Here is a 23,927-nt window from a genome sequence, read left to right as displayed (position 1 = left end):
CGCTGGTTAGGCTCATATGCCTGCACACAAGTCCTTTAGAGCCTCTTCCATCCTTGTCAAGGGGAGTGCTAACCTTCTCTCCTTTCATACAACACCATACTTTTTTTTTTTTTAAACGATAGTCCGGCCCTCCAACGGTCTGAGGGACAGTGAACTGGGCCCCTGTTTAAAAAGTTTGAGGACCCCTGGTCTAGTGCATCTGGGCATGCCCAGCACAGTGCCTGGCAGCAAGTCCAGTGTTTACTACTGACCAGCTCGGGAGGAAGGAACAGGGAATTCCGTGGGGGAGGGGCCAGAGCCATAAGGGAAGAGAAGAGCTTCCTCCACCACGGGTACCACACCCAAGGGCTGACCACAAGACCAGGCTGTCCCAGACCACTTCTCTTTGTTGGGCACAAGGGGATGGCAACAGCCTTTGTTTTAAGAGCTACCTTCCTCTCTTCTCCAAAGGACACAGAGTGACAGGTGAGGCCCCTCTCTGGGCCGAAAGTCACGGCCACTCCATGTTCTCTGTGGCCTTCCTTATGAAACCTGGACGATAGGATTTGGTGACATGAAGTCACAGGGGAAGGGTGGTGTGGGTAAGGAGGGGCTGCCTCAGATGCCTGGGAGCTGAGCAAGGATCCTAGCTCTGAGCTCCTTGCTGAAACGTCCCCGTCTCTCCTTCATGTCCTGAGTCCCCATCTCGGGGTCTGGCTCCTGGTAGGTCCTGGAGAAATGTTTGTGGAATGAATTACTGACTCATTCCTTTAGGGCCTCTCCTTCAAGCTATCCTCCCACTGCTACCAGAATTCATTCTAAAGTGCCCACTTACCCTCGACTGAGCAAAATGCAAAACCTGGGCCTGGCAGTCACTAGGCCTCTCAGCTCCTCTTCCATCTTCCTTTCATACTTTTTACATTTTACTTGACAAATATATAACTCCTCTGTGCCACACACTGTTCTAAGAATTTTACAAATATTAACTCATTAATTTCAGAAAAATAGTATTATCCCTGTTTTATAGATGAGGAAACCCAGGCATAAAAAAAATGAAATAACTTGCCTGCGGTCACGCAGCTAGTAAGTGGCAGAGATGGGATTCCAACCAGGAGTCTGCTCCAGGCCCATGCTCTCACCCTCACCCTCTCTAGGTGCTCCTGTCTAAGCACCGTGGGTCTCTTCATGCCTGTGCACTTGGCACATGGTAGTCTCTCTACCTGCAATCAAGTGCCCCGCTTCTGTTTAGTGAACTCGCCTCCACTACTTCCTCTCATCTTTTCAGAGTTGGCTCAGACATCAGCTCTGCTGGAAAGTTCTCCCCAGTCCTTTTTCCCAAAGGGTTAGCTGCTCCCACGCTCCGGCCCTCTCTTGGTTATTCTAGGCCACCAGTGCTGGTTTACAAGTCTGTATCCCGCCCAGCCTGTGAGCCCCTGGGGCCATGTATTGCTCACAACTGCATCCCCGGAGTCTAGAAGTGCGGAAAGTGGTTTGAAGAGTGAATGGAGGGAAAAGTGAATGGTCCAGGCTCAGCCTCAAGAATCAAGCTGAGAGCAAAGGGCTTTAGGCCGGCACAGTGACCCAGCAGCTGGCCAGCTCCTGAGGCCTTGCCCACCATCAGGTGGGCAAGTTGCTGGTTTGGGCTAAGCTCTTGTGTCTCAGAGGCACACACTGAACCCGATCTCTGATAGGAATGCTGATAAGTCCTCTCTGAGTATTCCAACCCCTTGTTGGGAGTGTTACAAACCCTCTGTTGGCCCCCACATCCCTCTTCTCTTGTGACCAGTCCCCCTGTTGCCTTCTCCTGTGTCTGCAGTAGGCTCCCATTCCCCATCTGCCAGGAGCACATTCCCCCCTCATCCCTCATTCAAAATTTAACTACCCCTCTGAACCTTCTGATCACATTGCTCTCTCCTCCATCCTCTAGATCTTCTCACAATCAGCTGTCAGCCCCTCCGGCCCCTCCCTGCCCTGCCCGCGCCCCCCTCCCCTCCGCCCCCCCCCCCCCCCGCAGCAGTTTCCATGCACCCACATAGAGATAGGGGTGTTTCCCCTGGCCTTGAGGCAGGAAGTGTGCCTAAAATCTCTCTGAGTAATCTTTTCTGAGGATTTGGACTCAAAGGTCCAGAGGGGTTCTGCCTCTGATCTGCGCCTCAATGTCCTCATCTGATAAGTGGGGGAAATACCCACCATATCTTCCTCATGGGGCTGTTGCATACTTGAAAGAGAAAGTGTTTGTTCATGGTAACCAACTCCTCAGTTTACCAAAACTTTAAAGAAATAAACTATCGAAAATTAGGACCACCACTTTTGAATGCAATTTGGCAACAACTATCTAAGCTGAAGACACACCACCCTGTCATCAAGCCCTGGTGGGGAGAACACACAGGAGACGTGTACCAGAACAGTTTCTGAAGGATTGCTTGCAAGGGCAACCAACTGATAACAACCTAAATGCCACTGACAGAATACCGGGCAAATAAGCAGCTATACAGTTACAAAAAAAACACACAAGTATATGGAAGTTAAAATGGGTTCACAGAGCTCAAGTTTCAATATGGTTCAATGTCCAAACAACGAGAAAAGCTAAACTCAGAATATGTACAATACAAATGCATATAAATCAAGTGCAAAGCCATGCAAAACAGTGCTACATGTTGTTATGGATGCATACCTATGAAGGGAAAATTTTAAAAACAAGCATGGGAATACAAACACCAGAGTGAGGACTGTGGTTTCCTTGTGGGGAGAGGCATGGGGGCATCCAGCTCTATCTAAAGCAAATATGGCATAATGGTAAGTAAGATCTGACCAAGCTAACTGGAGGTGTTACATTATTCTGTAAACTTTTCTAACTGCAAAATACTTAGTGTCTTAAAAAGTATTCTTAAATAATTTTTTAAAGAAGACACCCAGAGGGAGAACAGCTCTCTGAGATTGCCCTGGGTCTTTCATGGATGGCATGGAAGCTCGAGTGTGTTCCTCATGCTGTCTTATAATAGAAGCCCCATGTCTGTGGGACAGGAAGGAAGGTCTCCCCCGAAAGGATGACTTCCAGAGGAGGGTGAGTGGGTGGCAGGTTGTATCAGTGGGGTGTCGGTGTGGGCTGGGGAGCAGGAACCAGCTTGCCCCTTTCACAACCGCCCCTGCCTCAGCAAAATGTCAGCAAGCTGGGGAAGGGGGCGGAGAGACAGGCAAGCTGTTAACCCAGGAGATGCTGGCGTGGGCGAAGCAGGCCCAGGCTCCCAGACAGCTATTTTGGCATGTGCTGTGATTGGGCTCAGCCCTAGCAGGGGAGAGGCCTCTACGTGGGAGCTATGAACTGGTGCTTTGCCAGGAGCAAGGGGGAGGAGGCTGCTGAAAGTGGAGGGGGAGGGCTCTGGGCCCCCCTCTCTCTTCAGACCTCTCACCATGAGGTGCTGGGTACAAATGTGATCTCCTCCTAAGCATCTCTCCCCAGGCTACAGGCCACCCACTGACCCCGGAGCGATACCAGGGGTTCCTTGAAATACATCCCTGGAGTCTTCTGCTCCCTGTACTTTGAAAGCAAGAGAAAAGGTCACACACTTGCTCCTCCACCCCAGATCCAGCCAGGGAGCCACATAACAACCCCGTCTTCCCTACTCAAGGGTCTCCTCCAGCCCAGCCATGCTCCCCCTCAAGTTAGGATCCTGGTGACTGTTCTCCCTCAGGGTCCAGGAGTATATCACTTCATGGGTTTCCCTCTACTCCCACATGAGACAAAATTCTCTCATTCAATCTCATGGCACCCTCAAATCCCTTTCAGGCGCCACCATCTTAGAGATGGAAAAATAAAAGAATGGAAAAAAAGAGTGCTATTAAGTAGGGCAGCCTGGCATTGTGAAAAGCTCGTTGGGTTTGGGTTCCAGTGAGAGCTGTGTGACCCTGGGCCACACCCCTGACCTCTCTGAGCCTTGGTTTCTCATCTGTTAAAAATGGGAATTAAAAAAACGAACTACAAGGTTGTTGTGAGGATTACATGAAACTGATGGGTTTTTAAGTTTCTGGTAACTGTTAGTTGACAGAGAAAGATGAGCTGATGCATCACTCACCTGGATGCAGGGGAGCGTAGGGGAGGGTGGCAGTGCCCATCGCAGCTCCTGCTCCTTTCCCTGGGCCACAGATCCCTTGGTCTCACTCAAATCTGTTACCTAACCGTGTCTCTGGTGTCTCAGCTGAGGGAAGACGCAGAAAGGAACGGTGGCAGAATGATAGCCCCTCTGGGGCATCTGGTCACTACTCTGGCCTACCCTTTCCCCACCTGAAACTGCCTCCCAGGGCTGCCACCTGTGACCGAATGCCATCCAGGCCCTGTGCGGAGAACCATGGGGGGTGGGGAACTACACTGCAGGCCCTATGTGGGGCTGATACCCTAAGGCAGTGGTCTGCAAACTCATTAGTCAACAGAGCCAAATATCAACAGTATAACGATTGAAATTTCTTTTGAGAGCCAAATTTTTTAAACTTAAACTTCTTCTAACGCCACTTCTTCAAAATAGACTCACCCAGGCCGTGGTATTTTGTGGAAGAGCCACACTCAAGGGGCGAAAGAGGAGCATGTGGCTCGAGAGCCGCAGTTTGCCGACCACGGCCCTAAGGATATGAGGAGCACCACACATGAAACGCAGAGGAAGCATCCCAGGGAGTGAGAAATGAGTGCTTGGTACCCCCAGAGGTGCACCCCGCCAATTCCACCCAGGAACGAGGGGAACTGGTGAGCCTGGATGCGGGTGTAGCAGTTCCCCCTTCTTACCCACACTGTCCCCCACACCCCGTTCTGACTTAGACAACTGCTCAGGTGTCAGAAGCAGCTCCAGGAGGAGAGGCAGAGGGCAGGCTGGAGGGTGCCAGATGAGGATTTCTCAAAGCAGGGAAGGCTTTGGTGTCCTGTGATGTAGGACACACTGACATAACCCTGGAGTTAGGGGACTGGCACTGAGTCCCAGATAACCCCGAGCTGGCGGTGAGACCTTGGCTCAGTCAAGGCCACCTCACCGGGACTCAGGCTTCAGAGAGGAAAAGGGTTGGGCCAGGTGCTGTGGAAGCTCGCGCTCAAACTGCCTTCTGCTACATTCTGATTGGCTCCACCCCTGCAGCCAGAGTATCAGGTAAGTCACCAGTAGGAGGTGTCTGTGGATCCACCCACAGCAGGTCTTTGGTGCAAGTGAGCCAGCAGGAAGGAGAATCTCTCCTCTCCAGCTTCCCCACAATGGTGGCTGTCGCCCCCTCGTGTCACTCTAGAGTACTGCAGGGCAAGTTCCCTCATCAGCTTCTGGCATTAGAAACTCCCTTACCTTTGTGAGGGTACAGGAACCCAAATTCTGCTTCTCCTAGGGATCAGTACAGGCCATGTCTCAGGGCCAGCATCTCCACTCACCTCCTCTTCTGCGTGGGTGGTGACTGGTGGATCCTGGAGAGGGCTCCAGGAAGCCAAGGAGGGCAGGCCTGTTTGCCGCTTTCTCCTCCTCACCTCCAGCTGCCCAGGGCCTAGGCTCTCTCTGACTAGGGTCACTCAGTCTTTCCTCTATCCTTGCCTGAGAAGACACCCACTCCTGTGCTCTCTTTTACCAGTTTGAGAGTCCTGGGCAGCTCCGCATCCTGAGAGTTGACCTTTCTGGAGTATGGCACAGAAAAAAATGATAAGAATTAGCCATCTCCTCCTGGACCTGTAAGCCAGCAGCTCTGGTGGGTGTGTGGCAGTGGAGGGAAGACTGCGAGAGTCCCACCCTAGTTCCCAACCTTGGCTAGCCCCACACTGGCTCACGATGTTGCATGGAGAACAGGCCAAGCGAAGCGAACTAATGCTCAGCCACGGAGACCCCTTTGTCTTCCCAAACTGGTGGGAACTCAGGCACTCTGTCTTGCCGCCCTTGGCCGTCTGGGCCTCTCCCGGTACTAGCCGGAACAAGACAAACCACCCAAGGAGGCTTCTTTTGCTCCAGACACCTCGGTGCCACGGACAGATATTCTCCTGTCTGAGTGTGAGGCATCCTTCAATATGTCCCTCCCAATCATTGCAAAACCAACCCAAACTGGGGCTGCTTCCCTCAGGCTGCCCGGCGTGCACCCTCTGCCTACCTGGACTCCGGGACCATGCTCACTTGGGGCCATGTGGCATCACCTCTAAATGGGACCTATTGTCTCAAACTTGTTCCACAGGTGCATTTCCTGCCCTCTGGGAGTTAATGACTTTGAGCACGTAATGAAGGGCAGGGGTGGCAGAGCCAGCGAGCAGGTTCCCAGGGACTCTGCAGGATGAGGCGCCTTATGTCTAGATGTGGAAAGTGCCAGGGAACTTCTGACACTCCTGGGGTGCAAAACCAGCTAATCCACAAGCTGTGTGACTGCCCAGGGCCAGGCTGCCAGGACCAGGCCAAAGGATAAGGAGTCTTCTCTCCAGGTGGGCTCTGGAGGACAAGGAGGTGATAGTCAATATCCCCGCACTTCGGAGTGACCACCCCTTAGGCCAAGAGAATCTGAATGGTAAGGAAAGAGGAAAAGCCAGATACTCTGGGGTTAGGGCGGGGCCTATACCTCCTCTTCTGGGAGGGAGTTTATAGTTCCCCAAGGACAAGTGAGGTGGAATGGAGCTGGGGGAGAATCATGACTCCGCTTTGTGTCTTACTGGGCCATAAAAGGGGAGAGGGAAAACTGCTCCCAGATTCCAGGAGGGTGAAGCCTGTTGTGCGTGGGCTTTAAGGAAAAACCTCTTAAAGAAGATGCCAAAGAGGCTGCCGTTCAGAGACTGTGCTACCTGACGGGACCAGGGAAGCTAGCACGCTGCCCAGGCACCCTCACTACCCTCCCAAACCCACAGCAGAGTGCTAATGGATTACTGAACTTTACTAGTGAGCCCAGATCCAAATGCAGACTTTTCAACAGGGCTTCAGCAGCCACCACCAATCTATGTTATCCTGGATGCTTCCTTCTAGCCACTGTCTATTCACTTATCACCCCTCAGCCCCAAGATTTGAGGTGTGTATGGGAGGGGAGGGCATCAGGATGGGAAAATGCAGAAGGTGGGCACCCAGTGAGAAGCAAGAGCTAGGTTAAGAATGAGCACGGAGCCCTGGCTGGGTGGCTCAGTTGGTTGGAGCATTGTCCCATACACTGAAATATTGCAGGTTAAATTCCTGGTCAGAACACATGCCTAGGTTTCAGATTTGGTCCCCGGTCGGGGTACATTCAGGAAAGAACTGATTGATGTTTTTCTCTCATATAGATGGTTCTCTCTCTCTCTCTCTCAAAAAATCAATAGAAACATATCATCAGGTGAGGAAAAAAAAATAAAAAAAAGAGTACGGAGCCCAGGGAAAAGATGGAGGGTTGGTTTTAGCTGGGGCACTGGGGACTTTTACCTGAGACTGGCAATCAGTAAAGGTGGCATGACCAATTAGACATCATTAAAGGGGCAGTGCCCAGGGCAGGTGCACTGTTCCAAATGTTTGTCCTGGCTTCCTCCAAGCAAAGCAAAGGGAGGGAGGTCAGCCCAGTGGGCATCTGATTCTCTGAGCTCCCAGGCCTGTCAGGGGAAAACCTGTCTTCCATCGCCCTCCCCTTTACTCTACTGGGTTTTCCAAATAAATTCACTTCTGAAGGCCCCACTGCCCCAGCACAGGAGACAGTCCGTACTTGCTTCCAGAGGCCTTTTGATTTTCTTCTCATTAAGCATTCTATCGGATCACTTAGCATCCCCAGAGTGATGTAATACTGTGGTTTGCAAACTTGGTAGCACATCAGAAACACTTGGGGAGCTGTAAAGGCCCCACCTCCAGTCACACACGCCAAGGATAAGATCTAGGAATCAGTATTTCCTAAAGCTCCTGGGTCACTGTGTCGTTCTATTTGGGAACCTGTATAGAGAAAGGGATGTGGGTTTTAGAATCAGACTAGAGTTCAAACTCTACTTCTGCCTCTTACTTGCTATGCGACCCTGGGCAAACTACTTATATGTTTGGACCCGTGTTTTTCTCATCTATAAAAACGGAGAACACACACCTATCCTGCTTATTTTAGACAATTACGTAAAGGTACTTGTTGGTTTTCTTGCTTCTTGTTCTTCCTCCTGAATGTGCCTGAGGTCCATCCCTCCATCCACACACCTGTGCCCTTCAGTAGGGGCAGAGCAATGGATCGAAATAGCCCAACTCTTGGTACCCTGTGGGCAGGGACAGGAAGCCTCTGGCGGAGCCCCTCCCTCCCCCTCTGAAGCCTGTGTGAACACTGGAGGCTACATCCTGCAGAGCTGGGTGTAAACTGTTCCATCTTGCAGGTTTGTGGGTGACAAAACAGAGGTACTGGAAGCTGTGCTCCCTTCCCCGCTTTATATGACATTGAAGCCCGCGTGGCTTCCTAAGAGCCCACGGAGCTCCATCTGTCAGTGTGAGGCTCCAGATCCGTGCGTGTGCTTGGCGACACACTGCAGGTGCAAAGAGCAGGGCCCTGGCTAGGGTAGGGCAGGCAGCGGGCATAGGTCAGCACTACCGGGACGCCAACCGGCCCGACAGGAGGAAGCTGCCCATGTTACTGGTGGTAAAGTCTACCCAGGGAAGGGACAGGGTAAAGCTCAGAGGGGCCAAATGCCACGAAGCCCGGGCAACTGAAGGAAAGTGAGGAGAGGCCTTGAGCAGACTCCAAGTGGTCAGAGTCCAGTCTGAGTTGGCTCTGGGGTCCTTAGCTGATTGGCTGCAAGCTCCTCAGCCACTGGAGGGCAGGGGGCAGTCAGGAGAAAGTCCAGGGAGCCAGGTGGGGTACGCAAGGGGCTCCACCTTCCCTCATCTTACCCCAGGCCTGCACTGGCAGGAAGCGGCTCCCAGACAAAGTCGGCACACATGCCATGATCTGTCTGCACTCAATCTTTCCACACCTCCCCCCAGTTCCTTACCAGGGTCTCGGTCAAAGCCCTGTTACAGGCGCAGGAGGGTGACATCTGGTGTGCTGGGAAGGGGGCAAGCGGGAGGGGGCACAGACTCCATCCCATCCCATCCCTTTCCCAGCAAAAGAAGGCCTGAGGGGGAGTGGGGTGTAGGCGTCGACTGTCTCCCAGAGATAGAGGTTGGGGTCTCCTGGCTAATGAAGAGCACGGTAGAACAGGTGGCCAGGCACCCCCAACCCCAAGGAGCGGCTTAAGATGTTGAGAGATTGACTCCGGGACCGGTGTTCCGGGACAGCCCTGTGTCCTGGCAGTATCAGCGAGGCCATGCTCTGCAGATGTCATGCGGTGGTGGGCAAGCGGGCACTGCCCAGTGAGTTGCAGAGGGCGGCCGGACCCCCCACCTCGCGCGGCCAGGAGACTCGGAGGGGCCGGTTCGATCAGCGCCTGGAAGGGGTGGCCCGTCCTGGGGCCCTACCTGCTGGTGCAGGGGTTGAGGGGATCGGGTCCCCCCGCTGGACAGCTGGGAGCTGACCCTGCCTTGGCACCTCAGCCCCAGAGGAGGCGCGCTAAGTGGCCGGTGCCAGGGAAGGATCCCCACTCGGTGCCGGTGCCAGGGGGTATCCCCCGCGCGGAGCCAACGCCAGGACAGCCCAGCCCGCGCCGCCGGTGCCGGGAGACCTCCGCGCAGCGTCGGTACCGAGTGGCCGAGGAACGCCCCCCGGTGCCAGGCGCGGGGTCCGCCCGAAGCCGCAGTGCCCGCCGATGCCGCCCGCTCACCTGTGCCCGAAGAGCCGCAGCCCCGGGAAGCGCCGCTTGCTGTGGCGCCGCGGCGTCCGGTCCGGCTCGGGGCCGGCGTCGCGCTCGGAGCCGCTGGACGAGGCGGAGGCCGACTCGGAGCCGCTGCTCCCGGCCTCGGGGCTGCCGTCCCGCGGCTCCATCGGCCCTAGCCCCGGCCGGCGGCGGGCCCGCGGGAGACGTCCATGCCGGGCCGGCGGCCGGGGCTCAACACGCCGGCTCGGCGCCGCCCGCCCGGGCCATGGCGCGCGCCCGCTCTGCCCGCCCCGCGCCGCGCGCCCCCGCGCCCCACGCCCAGGTGCCCGGGAAGCGGCCGCCGCTCCAGGAAGTGCCGCCGGCCGGGGCCGCAGGACCCCGCATAGCTGGCCAGGCTGCTGCCTGCCCGCCGCCGGACACGCCCCCTCGGGTGCGCGGCGGCACCCACCCGCAGCGCCCTCTGCTGGCCGCCGGCCGCCGGCCGCTCAGCAAACCGCCTGGCCTCCCAGAAGGGGTGGGGCCCAGGGGGCGTGGTGGTGATCGAGTCTCCGCCCCCAAACCCTTGCCTGGTCCGCCCGGATCCCACAGAATCTCAGGCCTGACACAGCTGCACGGAATAGACACCGCTCTTGCACACCCAGTGCCCGCTCACAGTCACTCATACAATCTCCACTCTTACCCCTTAGGCTTTCCCAAATCACACCCATGAGAATAAAAAGTCACACAGAACCAACATGCCTCTCACACTATGTTCACTCATTACTCTAACGCTTCCCACCCGGGGCCTTTTACACTCAGAAATGTATACCAGCAATGTATACTCACTCCAAAGTGACCCTTGCACCCACTAACAAAGAACGTGCACGTTTCTCATACAAATTCATCTTTCCACATCTATTCAATTGCTTCTAACCCTTTTACATACTTCTAACAAATAGCATTTTCCCAAAACTATCCAACCAAACCTGTAGCTCTCTTACATTACAGGAATCACCTGCACACCCAAAAATACATACCCATAAGGACCACACTCGTTCACCAATATACACACCCACATAGAACATGCACACCTTTCTCCTATGCACAAACACCTCCCAGGACAACGGCTGCAAGTTGCCATATGCCTCTTGCACACACATCACCCACCAGAAATAGACCTCTGAGACTCACACAAGCACACCCCAAGGGTAGCAGAGGTTGTCCCTTCTAAAGATGAGGAAAGCAATTGGAGCCAGAGCCATTGCCTGTGGTGGCACAGCCAGCACACACGCCTGGGAGTCAGCAGCTCGGGCAGCTGATAGCCTCTGCAGGGCTGACCAAAGGAAGCTAGGAAGCTGGAGAGCATGGTCTTCTTCCTCCCAAACCCCGCCACCCAGGTGCCCACATCAGCTGCCCGCTGTCTCTGTTCACACTCACTCCTCTCTGCAAAGCCACATCCTGTGCCACCTTCACTTTTACCCTCTCCTCGAGTTCTGGCAGCCCATTTTCCAGACTTAGGCAGCCACATACAGCCAATGCTGGGGGCTGTGGCCTGTGGTTTTGAGAAAGAGCCAGCATCCAGAAGCTCAGAACATTCTTCCAGCTTCCTTACAGTTTCCTGTGGGCCAGCAGCAGGTGCCAGGATGGCCAGGAGGGCAGTGAAATCCCCAGGAGGACCAAATGCTGTCCTTCTGGGGCGCATGGGCCCCTTTGAAACTTCCCCAATGGTTCTGACACCTAGCTCTGAGGGAGGAGACCAGAGGCGGCTGAAGACCCTACTGAGTGTGCACAAGGCCTTGCAGCATACAATGCCCCATTCCTGTCCCGGCTCCTCTTCCCAGTTCCCGCTACTGTTATTGCCTGTGAACTCAGCCCTCCACCACACTGCCCCCCCCCCCCCAGCAATTCAACATCTGAGTTCCCCTCATCCTGCCAAGAACCCCTTTTGCTTTTTTTTCTGAGTCTCTGCAGAGCTGCTGGACTGCGGGTGGGTAACCCCACTTCTGCCACAACCCCCCATCCCAGATAAAAGATTCAGAGAGGGCTGGAGGTGCCCGTTCCGGGGCCACCCTGAGTACCTACTGTGTCTGGGGGGTCTCAGCTGGGATCTGTGGCACGTCCCAGGAGCGGTAGCGCCACATCTGCCTCAGTGCCCCCAGGCGCTCCCCTTCTTCTGTCCCCAGCGCCGCCGCGGGGCCCAGAGCTGTGGCCTCATCGCAGCCTCCCGGTTACTGTGGCCGGCCCAGTACGCTCATCCTGCCGGCGACTCTCTTCCTCTTTTGGCACTTCCTGACCGGGGGCCCTGCGAGAGACCAGCTGACTGCCCCAGCCGAGGACCAGAGTCCTCTTAGGCGCCTGCCTTCCGCTGGCTGGGGCAGGAGGCTAGCTGGGAAGAGAGCTGAACGGGAGAGCCAGAGGCAGGTGAGGACAAGCCCAGCCCAGCAGCCAGGAGACAGCCCCAGAGTCGGAGGCTGCTAGGCAGCCACCAGGCCTGCCCAGGCTGGGATCTGAACTTAAGCCTCAGCCTCAGCCTGGCCTTCCTCTCCACTTAACCTCTCTGCTCTTTACCTCTTGATCCTGCTGAGGCCTCCACTTTATCACAACTACCGGGTATGTTGGAGGGTGGTGCCCACACACAGCTTTCTCTCCTTAACGCCTCTGTGAGCATCACACCATCTACCAAGGGTCAGGCGCCTGGGACAGTGGCAGAGTAGAAAGAGGAACCAGAATGGAGCGAGAAGATGTGGACTCCTGTCCTGTTTCTACCTCTTACCAGCTGTGCGACCTGGGCCAGGCCAGAGAGGTTCACCTCTCGGGGTCACCGTAAGCCTTTCTGGAATGGGGTGGGCAGGACACAGATGAACCGATGAACACCTGTGTCAGGGAGCTTTTCTGAGCCTCAGTTGTCACATCTTTAAAATGGAAGGAGGGCCGTAGCAAGAAGTGAATGCATGGCATTTTACGAGGATGAAATAAGCGGTGAAAGGGTTTAAATGAATTCATTCAATAAATATTTACTGAGCGCCTTCTATGCATCAGGCACCGTGTCAGACTACACAGCACGGAGCAAAGAAGCAGGGCTCTAACTCGTGGAGCTTAGATTCTAGTGGAACAAATCATCAGTATGGAAAACCATGTCAGGCAATGGGGTGTGCTTAGAAGAAAATGAAGCCAAAACGAAGGGGGAAGAGAATGACGATTGTGTGTGGGGGGGTGGGGTGGGGGGGGGAGGGTATTGCCACTTAGGTAGGAGGATTGGGAAAGCCTCTCTGAGGAGGTGACACTTGAGCACAGACCTGAATGAATCAAGAGCAAACAAGGTGACTATCCAGGAAGACAGCATTCTAGGTGGAGGGAACAGCAAGAGCAAAGGCCCTGAGGAAGGAATGTGCCTGATGTGTTTGAAGAACAGCCAAGAGGCCTCACTGTGCTGGACTTTGAGGCCATCATGAAGATCCGATAAATACATAGCGAGGCATACACTCACTCTTTTATTATCAGGGTTGTTACTAGGATGGACATTGTATCTTCCTCTAGCACTCTCTAATGACACTGCTCTATAATTAGTGTTTTTGTTTTTGTTTTTCTTAGCTCTATATATGTTTGTTACCCCAGGAAAGCTATAAATTTCTCGAAGACAGAAACAGTGTCAGTTCAGTTCAGTTCAATAAACATTTGTGCTCCAGAACCTACAGACACACAAATGCACACTCTGCCATCCCAGCCCTGAGAAACCTCTACTTGGTAATGTAACCACCTTTGTGTCCCTCACGACCGGAACACGGTATTCCTCAATAAACATTTGTTTAACAAATCAAGCCATGCCATGAATAATTAGTACTCAGCAATGATAAATCAATAGGTAATGATTCTTCTACGCTTCTGTGCCAGAAACCTTTGGATCCTTGTAATGACCCTATAAGGTAGATCCTGTTATTTTTCTTTTACAGATGGGGAAACTGAGGTACAGAATTGCTAAATTCATTTGTCTAAGATCACCCAACTGGTAACTGGTAGAAATAAGACTCTGTGCCCTTAAATAAGACATCCAATTGCTCCTGTAGGATTGGGGACACGGCCAGGTGATGACCCTGAGGCGTGGCCCCCCTTTTCCTACAGCTCTCTCTTCCAGCCCGTCATCTCTGTATGCCGTGGCTCATCAGAGACTCTGCCGGCCAGGCCGAGGACTGTTCTAGAAGAAGGCTGTTGCAGGGCCCTGTGCTCCCTCCCAGGGATTCCGCAAGTAGCTTGAGCAGTTAAACAGAGGAAATGGGGCTGGGCTTGTTTTCCATCTCAGCTTCTGGCAGCTCTGGAGCAAGCAGCAGAGAGCAGGAAATGTGGCCCCGGAGGGGAAGCGGGCAGGCTGGAGGCTCTGAGAGGCACGGCAGTCCTGACTGTGGGACCAGCGTCCTCTTGGGCTTGAATTCCTTGAAGCTGTCAATACTTTCCAGGTAGGGTCGGGGGGACAAAGGCTGGAAGGGACAGGTGCACAGGGCTGGGGAGGATGCCCTTGGCAGTTCCTAGGACAACATGTGCCAGCACTGGGGAGCTGGGGACCCCTCAGAATCCATCCAGATACGCACAGGAAGGGGAATCTGGGTAAGAAAATTATTCTGGGCTTTGTTGAGGCCCCAGAGGGTGAGGTGTTCTACTTTCTGTGACCTGGATGATTACGTTGGAGCTGGGGAAAAGAAATGTACTAGGGCACAAACACTCAACCCATGATCTGGACAGCCTCTGCCCTCAAAACCAGCCACGCCAGCCTCCTTGGCCTGACCTTCGGGGGCTCCTTATGTTCTGGTTCCTTTTTTTTTCTTTGCCTCTTTGTCCAGGCTTTCCCTGTGGAGATTTCCTCTCAGCTCACATCATGCTGGTGCCTACCTCACAGTAGGTGCTCAATAAACATTTCTTCCCTCTTTTTTCACACACTTTCTTTAACATGCCACCTTCACCCCTGCTATTCCATTCTGCCTGTGTTGCTCTCTTTGCCTTTTCTGCCCGTAATGTTTGGCCAATCAAAAATATCCATCTTCCAAAGCCCCAGCCCCAGAAGCAAAAGTGAAAGGTGAAAAGAGGCCCAGATCAGAGCCCATTGGTTCAAACTCCAGCCCTTGCTGTGTGACTCTGGGCAAGTCACTTAACATCTCTGGGTTGGATGATGAACCAGATGTTCTTTAAGATCCTACTTAACTCTGACAGTTTTATTGGAATCACTTTCCTTGATCTGCAGGTTTCCACTCACTCGTTTGTTTGACAGTATTTTATAAATACCTACTAAGAGTCAAATGCTGCTGCAGAGCCAACACTCCCACCCCGCTGATTTATCTCCGACACTCACGTTTGTTCCCAACAATAGTTCTATATCGTGACTTTTGGTGCACGTTAATCTTGCCTCCTTACAGGATTCTTGAACCTTATGTTGCTCCTAGCTCTGTACTGGAGGCAAGTATGTGCTCAATGACTTCCTATGGAAGTTGAAATGAGCTGAATCTTGGTGTCTAACAAGCTGAGCAGAGGGAGGGGGATTGGCTTCTTGTTTGCATGAGTGGCTGTGGTGAGACATGGGGGAGTTTTTTCATCTCAGTCCCTCCCCAGCAGCTAAGCCTGTGATCCAAGTACCTGCTGAAGCCCTTGGAAGCAATCCCAAGCCCAAGAGCACCTGCTGATCGCCAGCCCTCTATCCCCCCCCAGAAGAGACAGAGGTGCCTGAGTTGGACTGCAGGTGCTGCTAGCTAATGACAGATGGGTATTTGATTAGGCTCCTTCTGCGCAGCCTCATTAAAGTCATAAGCAGGAGGAAATGTGGAGGAGGGGCTTGGGACCCTCTCCCTCTGGGGCCAGAGAGCTATGGGAGTTCAGCAGTGGAAGATGGACCCTCCAATAACCATGGTCTCTCTTGGAACTTGTCCTTTGGCTCCTCCCAAGTCCCCAGGCTGGAAGTGAGAGGCGTCTGGGGGGGGGGGGGGGGCTCTCCCCTCACTCTGGCTCATCAGCCCTAAAGGGCTTCCTCTGACCCCATCCTGCTCCGTAGCCCCAAGCCCCCCAGGACAGAATCAGCTGGCCTCCTCCCCTCCAAACCTCCCACCCCCAGCTGTTGGCTCCCAAACCCTGACGCCATGCAGAACCGCCTTTCAGCTGCCATGCCCTCTGTCCCATTATCCCTCCCAGGAATATGTGCACTTAGTACAGAGGCAAAAGGAAAGCTCATTAAGGATGCAAGTCCAGACCCTTGAAAGCCTGACAGAGTAAAAAGGGCTTTGAAGTGAAATCCATTTGAGTCTGGATCCTGGCTCTACCAGTTACTGGCTGTGTGACCTTAGCACATTACATAACTTCTCTGAGGCTTAGTTTCTCGTCTGTAAGATGCTGTTCAGGGGCCCTCACATCCCCACCTATTTGTGCACCCCGCTTAGTCTTTCTTCCTCAAACATCTGTAGGCCACGAGCATCTGTAGGTGAAGCACAGTGGAGCCCAGCAGAAGCCATGTCTAGTCCCAGTGCCTCCCCACACCTTTTTGTGTGTCTTTGAAGAGAGGTCTTCCGCAGCCTGTGCTAACCCTTGTCTTTGGGAACTGGACCCTTGACAGGCTCCTCTGAGTGCTCTCCTCTGAAATGGTACCAACGGAGGCAAAAATAAGACTTCAACCCAGGCTTCCGGCTGCCTGGCCTAAGGGCCGAGTTCTCAGCAGCACCTCAGAGAACCTGTTCAAAGGCCTTTGCTTGAGCTGTTCGAATGCCTTTGGTCCTCCCAGCTGCCCTCCAAATGGCCCAGGTGGCTTGTGCTTGCCCTTGTGTGGGTGGTGGGGAGCACGAGCTGCTCGGGGACACACAGGATAGGATAAGACCTTCTCTGGGATCCCAATCCCTGAACTGCTGCCTTCCGGACGAGCCTGGCCGCACTTCCGGCCACTGCCCGCCTTGGCCTTTGACTCACTTGTCAGCAAGAACCTCAGGTCCCAGTGGGGAAGAAGGAGTTCCGGACTAGGCCTGGGCCCTGCCCTTCCCAGAGGAAGGAAAATGGATAGACCCTCAGCTTCCGGCTTCCTCTGGCTGGGGGCCCCCTCCTCCCGCTCCACCTCAGCTCTCGCCCCGGTTTTTGCATTTTTAATCCAGGACAGAATGTGATCTCTTGCAGCTCCTTGCTTTATCCTGTTGCTATTTAAATTACAAATCGGCCCCATCTCCCTGTCACTCTTGGGTTATTTTTAGCTTCTGGTAAATAGCAGCAGGGAAAGTTGGATCAGGTGCCCCTCCCTGGAGGAGCTGTGTACCCAACGCAGCGTGCCTGCAGCAGGGGGCACTCTCCCCTGCCAGTTGTCACCCCCAGTTGCGTCCCCCGCCAGCTCCTCCGTGGGGGTGGAGGAGACAGGGGGAGGACGGAAGGCATGCACACAGGCTCAGTCCCTGCTCTCAGACTCTGTTAAGCTCTGCCACCCCACCTTTCATCACTCAGGACCCATCTCCTGCAGGGGCCTTCCTGCACCCCCAGACCCACAAGGAGGTCCATCTCTGGGGGGGGGAGGGGAGAGGTGCAAAAGATCTGGTAACTTGGGTCCCAGCCCTGCTATGAGTCAGGGCTGTTTTACATCACTTATCTTCCTAATCTCCGCAGCCACCCTTTTGTGCAGGTATTAGTGTCCCGGTTTTCCATATGAGGAAACAGGGTCAAAGGTAAAAGTGGCTTAATCAGCTAGGAAGGGCAGGGCTGGAATTTGAACCCAGGTCTCTCTGACCTTGAAGGCTGCAAGCACGTGTATTGCACCTTCTCTCTCAGTAAAATGCCTGTCCTTTGCCTAATGCCCAGATTGATCTCAACACCCACTGTCTTTCCCGTGGATTTTTCCCTGTCCCCTCTCCTGGATCAGAAGTTGACAAGCTATGCCCCATGGACCCTATCCAGCCTGCTGCCTGTTTTTGTAGGGCCATGAGCTAATTTGTACAATTGTAAATGGTTGGAAAAAAGCAAAAGAATAATATCTGATACAGTGGCGGTGACATGAAATTCAAAGTTCAGTGTCTATAAATAAAGTCTTGCTGGAACCCAGCCATGCTCCTTCATTTAAGTATGGTCCATGGCTGCTTAAGCGTGTCGCCTACAATGGCAGAGCAGAGTGACAGGGAGATGTATCACCCGCAAAGCCTAAAATATTTACTGTCCGGCCCTGTACTCAAGGGAAGGGACCATGTCCCATTCTTCCATGTCAGACAGTGCCTGGCCCAGGGAACATTCCAGGGAGAGGTGCTGGTCCTCCTTCAAGGTCCTGCTGGCGCCACAATAGCACCCAGCACCGGGAAGCCCCCGCCAGCCACACCCCAATGCTTCAGCTCACATTTTACCCTTTCTCTTGCCTCAGCTTCTTCACAGGTGAAACTGGTATTTTTCAAATCTGCTTGATTATCAGAATTACCTGGGAGAGGTTTTTAAAGTCGAGATGCCCCCCCCAAAAAAAAAATTAAAAAATAAAAAATAAATAAAGTCGAGATGCCCAGGCCCAACCCTAGACTACCTAGATCAGGATCTCCAGAGGCTTTAGAGATTATTTGAAAAGAAATCCCCCAGGTGATCTGGTTTGGGAACCACTGGGCTTAGCTCCAAGTCCAAGCTCTGCATCTCTTGACTGGTCCTTTTAAGACCAAACTCGGTGTTCCTGGCACCCCTCTGGCTTTTTCCAGGCTGGACACCACTCTCAATGGTCTCTTGAGCCCAACCCTGATACTTTAAATATGTTCTTGCTGATTTTTAGAGCGAGAGGAAAGGAGGAGGATAGATAGAACCATCAATTGGCTGCCTCCTGCACGCCCCCTACTGGGGATTGAGCCTGTAACCAGAGCAAGTGCCTTGACCAGGAACTGAACTAGCGACCTCTTGGTTCCTGGGATGACGCTCAACCACCAAACCACAACGTCACGGCAAACCAACCCTGATACTTTAGAACTTCCTCAAATGTATGGGAGATACTTTTCCTCACACTCAGATGCAGATGTAAGACGCTCCCCACCCCGCCCTAAGAGTTTCTACTGGCACAAATCTTTCCATCCACATAAAGCAGCTGCTAGGGTTGGGGGTGAAGAAAACCTGTTTTCCAGAAACACCCACATCCCTAAAAGCTTCTACTCCAAGCCCCCGTCCTCACCTACGTCCTCATCTACGTCAGAGGCAGCCAGGCCTCAATTCTGCTTCCACTTCCATCCCTCGCCGCCCTCGGATTTTTTTTGCCCCCGCATTTCTGTCCAAGAGCCTTTTCTCTCTGTGAAGGGCTTTCAACTGCTTTTCTTAGCAACTCACAGCGGGGTGGAGGTTCCGCTGTGAGCCAGAGCTGCGTGGAACTGTGGCAAGCGGGGGATGTGAAGAGGGCTACTGTGGGCCTGAGCTCTTGCCAGCCCTGGGCGGCCTGTGCGGGGAAGAGCTTGCCCCCGTCATCAGGCCACTCAGAGCGCAGCCTCATGGGAGGGCTTAGCCAGAAAGCACAGCTCGTTCCCTGGGCCTGGGAAGGTTTTGACAGCCCAGAGCTGCTGTCTCCTTCACAGGGCTTCTTCTGCCCGCTCCCCAGGGGCTTCTCTTTGCCTGGATGCCTTGTCTGGCTCTGGTCCTAAGCCTGGGCTCCCGGCCTAACCCTGGTGTGAAGAGGTGCCTTGCCTGATCTGTCCCCGGGTGACGGCTGGAGCCTGTCCTTGTGCTATCTTCCGCAGACCTCACACAGGTGACTCAGAGGTCTCTGGATCCCTGGACAGACACAGGGGAGGCACAGCTGGTTACCCTGATTCGAGGCTCAAATTTGGGCTGTGGAAGGTCCTCTATTCAGGAAGCAACCGCCCTGGGAGAATCCCAGCCCTTGTCACTGCTTCCCTGTGTGTGTGTGTGTGTGTGTGTGTGTGTGTGGCCTTTTCCATCTTGGCTCTTTAATTTTTCTTTGCTCCCTATCCTCTAAGCTTCTACCCCACTCTGGCCTCCTTTCCAGCTTTCGATGCTGTTTGTCCCTGACCCACAACCAAGGAAAATCCTGGAGTCCCTCCCTCTGTTAGAGGTGAAGAACGGAGGCCCAGGGAGATACTGTCTAGCTCAAGGACACGCAGTAAGTCGCTGGCAGAAATGAGAATGCAAGCCAGGCCTCCTGATTCCCAGACCAATATTTCTTCCAGGATTCTACATTCTCTGCCCTGCTCCCTGTCAGTCACCTCTGTACTCTCTCCTCCCCCAGGGAACTTTCAAGGGATCTTCTATCTGCAGCCAGAAGGCACGAGCAGATAATGCCCTCCTCTCAGCGTGGTGTTCTGGGAGAACTTGGTAATGGAGCTCAATGTGCCTCTGATTCCTTATGTACCTCCCCAAGTGAAGGTGGGACCCATGGGAAATGAACCCATTTCCCATTTAGTCTGTGCATCTCACTTCATGATGGTGAAGTCCCCTCCTCTTCCCTCCCATCCTCTCCCAAGTGATGGGAGCGTGAGGGCTTCAGAGCCATTAAGAATAGGGGGGCCCTTCGAGCTCCCGGGGTGGGGCTGGTTTTATGAAACATCTTCCCAGAAACCCCAGGGAGAAGCCCGGCAGCCTCAGACACACCCCGAACCCTTATGCCTGTAAGCAGACAGGAAAGGTGTCCTCTCTAACCAGGCTGATGGCTTCAAGGACTGCAGGTGCCTCCATGTCCCCGCTGGGCCCTGCAGAGGAGGTCCCTCTGGGCCAGGAATTATACAGGCGCAGCAAGTACCGGCTGAGGCTGTGGCCTGAGAGAGGAGGAGGAAGGCCGGGGCTGCCTCTGCCCTGCCTCCACCCCCTCCACAGGTCCCCTCCCTGCGGAAGGAGCTGACCTGCCCTGTTTGGGGGGCAGCCCAGCGCAGCTGATTCCTCCAGGGAAGCCCTGGGCACAGGGGCCGGGACCAGGGAGGCTGGGAGTCTTATTAAGACAGTGTCAGGGGTGTGTGTGTGAGATTACGTCTGTCACAGAGGATGCCAATGAGGGCTGCTGGGCAAAGGGGCCCAGGAGGGGGTTCCTTCCCCAGGCCTAGGCCCCAGGGTTTTAGCCGTGGTGGCAGGGAGCATCTCGGTCCCTTCCACAAGGCACTGCCCAGCACAGGGTCAGCGCACAGGAAAGCGCTGGCAAGAACTAAGGATGCATAAGGCCCCTCTGCCCCCGCAGGAGGCGGGGAGTGTCTCCCAGCTCTCCCCGGCGGACAGAGGTTGGTAAGGAGCCTGTCTGGGTTCCGGCTCCCCTCCCTGCCCAGTGCAGTGCCTGGCATCAGGACGGTACAGTTGGCATCAGCAATCCCACGCTGAATGCCTAGGGCTTTCACGGTTCCTATAGAGAAGGGGTCCCAGAGGCTCCCCTCTCTCCTGCCCCCGGAGGGCAGGGACTCCTCGCTAGACCTTTCTCAGCTCTCCGCAGCAGGCAAGCAGCGGGCGCCCAATGAATGGCGCCTGAAAAGGGGGTGGCCCCGGGCCCGCGCTCCCCCCCACCCCCATCTCCTTACCTGTAAGACACCTGCTTTCGTAGGTGCATCTGGCAGAACTGCTCCTCCACCGCGGGCCCGGTGGCCAGGCCCCGGGGGCCCTCGGGCCACAGCGGCGAGGCCTCGGCCTCGGCCTCCTCCCCCCGCCGGCAGCGCCGCCGCACCACCTCCGCCTCCGCGGCCCGGCCGCCGCTCGCCCCGTCCCCGCGGGGCCCTCCGCCGCCCGGCCCCTCGGCCATCCCGCGGCTGCCCTCTCCCCGCGGCTCCTGCGGCTTTTCGGGGTCCCCGCTAAAGTTCAGCCTCCCTGGCTGCTGGGCCCGGGGGCGCGAGGCGGGAGGCAGGGGCCGCCGGGTCCCTCGCGTCCCTCTCGACGCCGGGCTCAGACGCCGGGGCCGCGAGCTGCCGAGCGCCGCGCCGGGGAGCGGCGGCTGGGCGCCTCCTGTGCCCGCGGTGGTGTGTGTGTGTGTGGGTTTGTCCTCGGTGGGTGTCGGGGTGCTGAGTCGTGCGTGCTGGGGCGTCCCCCGGACGGCTGAGCCAGAGCCTGGGAGGAGCGGGAGCCCGGGCGCAGCGGGAGCCGGGGCGGCGAGCGCGCTCCTGCAGCCGCCACCGCGGCCACGCACCGAGTGTCACCTTAGAGACACCGCGGGCCCCGGGTCCGGGCCGGGGAGGCGCCGCTCCGCCCAGCCCGCCGGGCTCGGGGCGCGGAAGGAGCGAGCCGGACCCAGCGGCGGTGGCTACAAACACCCCGGCCAGGGGTGCGGAGCGCCCTCCAGAGCCCACTCCTGCCCCCCCCCCCGCCCCCCGCCTCCCGGATTCCGCTGCTTGGCAGCTGCCAATCACTCCCCGCCCGTCACTCAGCGGCGGTGGTGCCCCCCCTCCCCCCGCTCCTCGCATCCCGCGCTTTCCGGCCTCGGCATTCGCCGCAGCAGCGGGCAGGTGGAGAGGCCGGGGGCGGTGCAGGAGCCGGCTTAACCCCCTCTGCGCCGCGGGAATTTAGAGGCCCAATTGGATTCGGGGAAGGGGCAAAGCAAGGGGAACACACGCGGGGATAGATCTGATTGCCGGCAACACTGGCTCCAGGCCTAGAGCTCCTTCTTTCTGAAGTTGACCTTTGATCTAGCATCTCCTGTCCCCCTGCAGGATTTAGTGGCTCCCCCTTGCCTATGCTTTAGCCCTGCATTCAAGGCCTGCCTTGACCTTCCCACATCCTGTCCTCTGCCTCCATCCATTTCCTTCCACTTGTCTGTGCTCCTTCTTCTGGGAACTGGCATCGGGCCTTTGCAGCGCTGTTCAGGCTGCCCCTCCATCTGAAATCTTCTGTGGGTGGTGCTCCTCAGATTCTGAGGGTCTGCTTCCACGCCGCCTTCTCTTCCAGGAGGTCTCCCGGAGTGGCTCTTGCTGAATCCTCCTCCCAGCCCCCACTGTCTTCTGCACCAGGTGTTGAGTCTAGTGTGTGTCTTCTCTTCCCCCCTTGACTGGTGGCAGGAAGGTGGGAAGGGCCAGATGAACAAAGGTAGAGAGAATGGGCTACATAGGAGGAAAGCGGTGCTGCTCGGGGCTCCTCCAACTCTCACCGGCTCTGCCGTGGCTGTCCTGCCCTGTGCCATTGCCTGGAGTCTGTGCCCTTCTCTATCCCACCCATGGAAATTCTATCCAGCGTCAAGGCCCCCCTCAAGTGCCACATCCTCCATGAACCTCTCCCTAAAACACTACAGATGCTGTCTCCCCCCTTCAGCCCCGTTACTATTTCCCGGGCCTCTCTCTGGGCACCCCCTTCACGCTCTGACAATAACTAACATCTCATTTGATTCTCGCCACAGCCCTGGTCGTGGATGTAATCTCTTCTTCCGTGCGACAGACAGGACACTGGGGTGTCATTCAAGTGATTTATGTGCTCAGGATGGCTCAGGCAGTGGATGGTGGAGCCAGGATGGAAAGCCAGGCCTTCTGGCCCCAGAACTCAGACCCTTTTCCACTTCCCCATGAATGTGCCTGTTTCCCTCATCTGTAAACTCCCAAAGGGCAGGAAGATGCCTGCTTTGGCTTTGCCTCCCACCTCTCTCCGGGTCCAGCAATCCTGCTGTGGGTGAATGGAATAAATGGAATTGCATTAAACTTCTTGGCCACAGGGGGGTTTCTTCCCGAATGCCAAGTTCTAAAGAAGCCCTGAGGAGGGGTGGGGTTTGGTGGTGGTGGTGGTGGGCGGGGGTGGGGGGTGGGGGTGGGGGTGGGGGGGGGTGAGGACACTCTGATGCTCCACCTTCTGGTTGCTGCCCTTGGGGTCGCCCTGGGGACTGCTAGTTTCCAATCAGCCTGGCCCAGGTAGCCTTCTACACCATGAATTATGGTAGTGCTGGCTGGGTTTAACATTCCCTCACCAGCTGCCTAGCTGCTGGGTTTCCAGGTTGGTGTTTTGTTCAGTTCTTTCCCGCTGAGCCCTCCCCACTCAGTCCTTTTAAAAGCGAAGCTTCTCCCCTCTGTCTTCACACCTCCCCCATTTAGGACCAGCTGCTAACGGCATTACTTTTTAGCTGCAGCTCCGCCCTCTTCCCAAGAATCCTAGGGAAAAATGAAGGCCCCCCTCCCCTGACCAGCCTGACCACCTTCTGCCTCTCCCAGCTGCAGCTTGCTCCCCAGAACACCTCCAGCCCATTGTCTCTGTGCTCAGAAAATAATAGCTAATGCCTTTTGAGTGCTTACTGCATAACTGACCTTGTGCTAAGAGCTCTACGTGCAAGCTTTCAGTTACCTCTCACAGCAATTTGTTTTTTTTTTAATCCTCACCCGAGGACATGCTTAGATAGAGGGAGAGAGAGAGAGAGAGAGAGAGAGAGAGAGAGAGAGAGAGAGAGAGA

General features: G+C 55.3%; 1 protein-coding gene across 5 annotated transcripts in view; it reads right to left on the bottom strand.

Annotated features, from left to right (window-relative positions):
* Nucleotides 1–21,738, bottom strand: part of DGKZ (diacylglycerol kinase zeta) — a 41,869-nt gene extending 20,131 nt beyond the window's left edge. The window contains exon 1 of one of the 5 annotated variants that reach the window (XM_079789067.1): nucleotides 21,094–21,738. In XM_079789067.1, coding sequence (XP_079645193.1) covers nucleotides 21,094–21,311 — 218 coding nt within the window. In that variant the 5' untranslated portion in view covers nucleotides 21,312–21,738. Of the gene's footprint in view, nucleotides 1–9,652; nucleotides 9,964–11,707; nucleotides 11,873–21,093 lie in introns of those variants that run through there. The other 4 variants (XM_079789068.1, XM_079789070.1, XM_079789071.1 and 1 more) reach the window with 4 other exon arrangements.
* Between the last annotated feature and the right edge of the window lie 2,189 nt (nucleotides 21,739–23,927).

Source organism: Cnephaeus nilssonii (genome assembly GCF_951640355.1).
Source record: "Cnephaeus nilssonii genome assembly, chromosome: 13".
NCBI classification, from domain to species: Eukaryota; Metazoa; Chordata; class Mammalia; order Chiroptera; family Vespertilionidae; genus Cnephaeus; species Cnephaeus nilssonii.
Note: the sequence above shows the minus strand (reverse complement) of the source record. Positions and strands in the feature narration are given on the sequence as shown.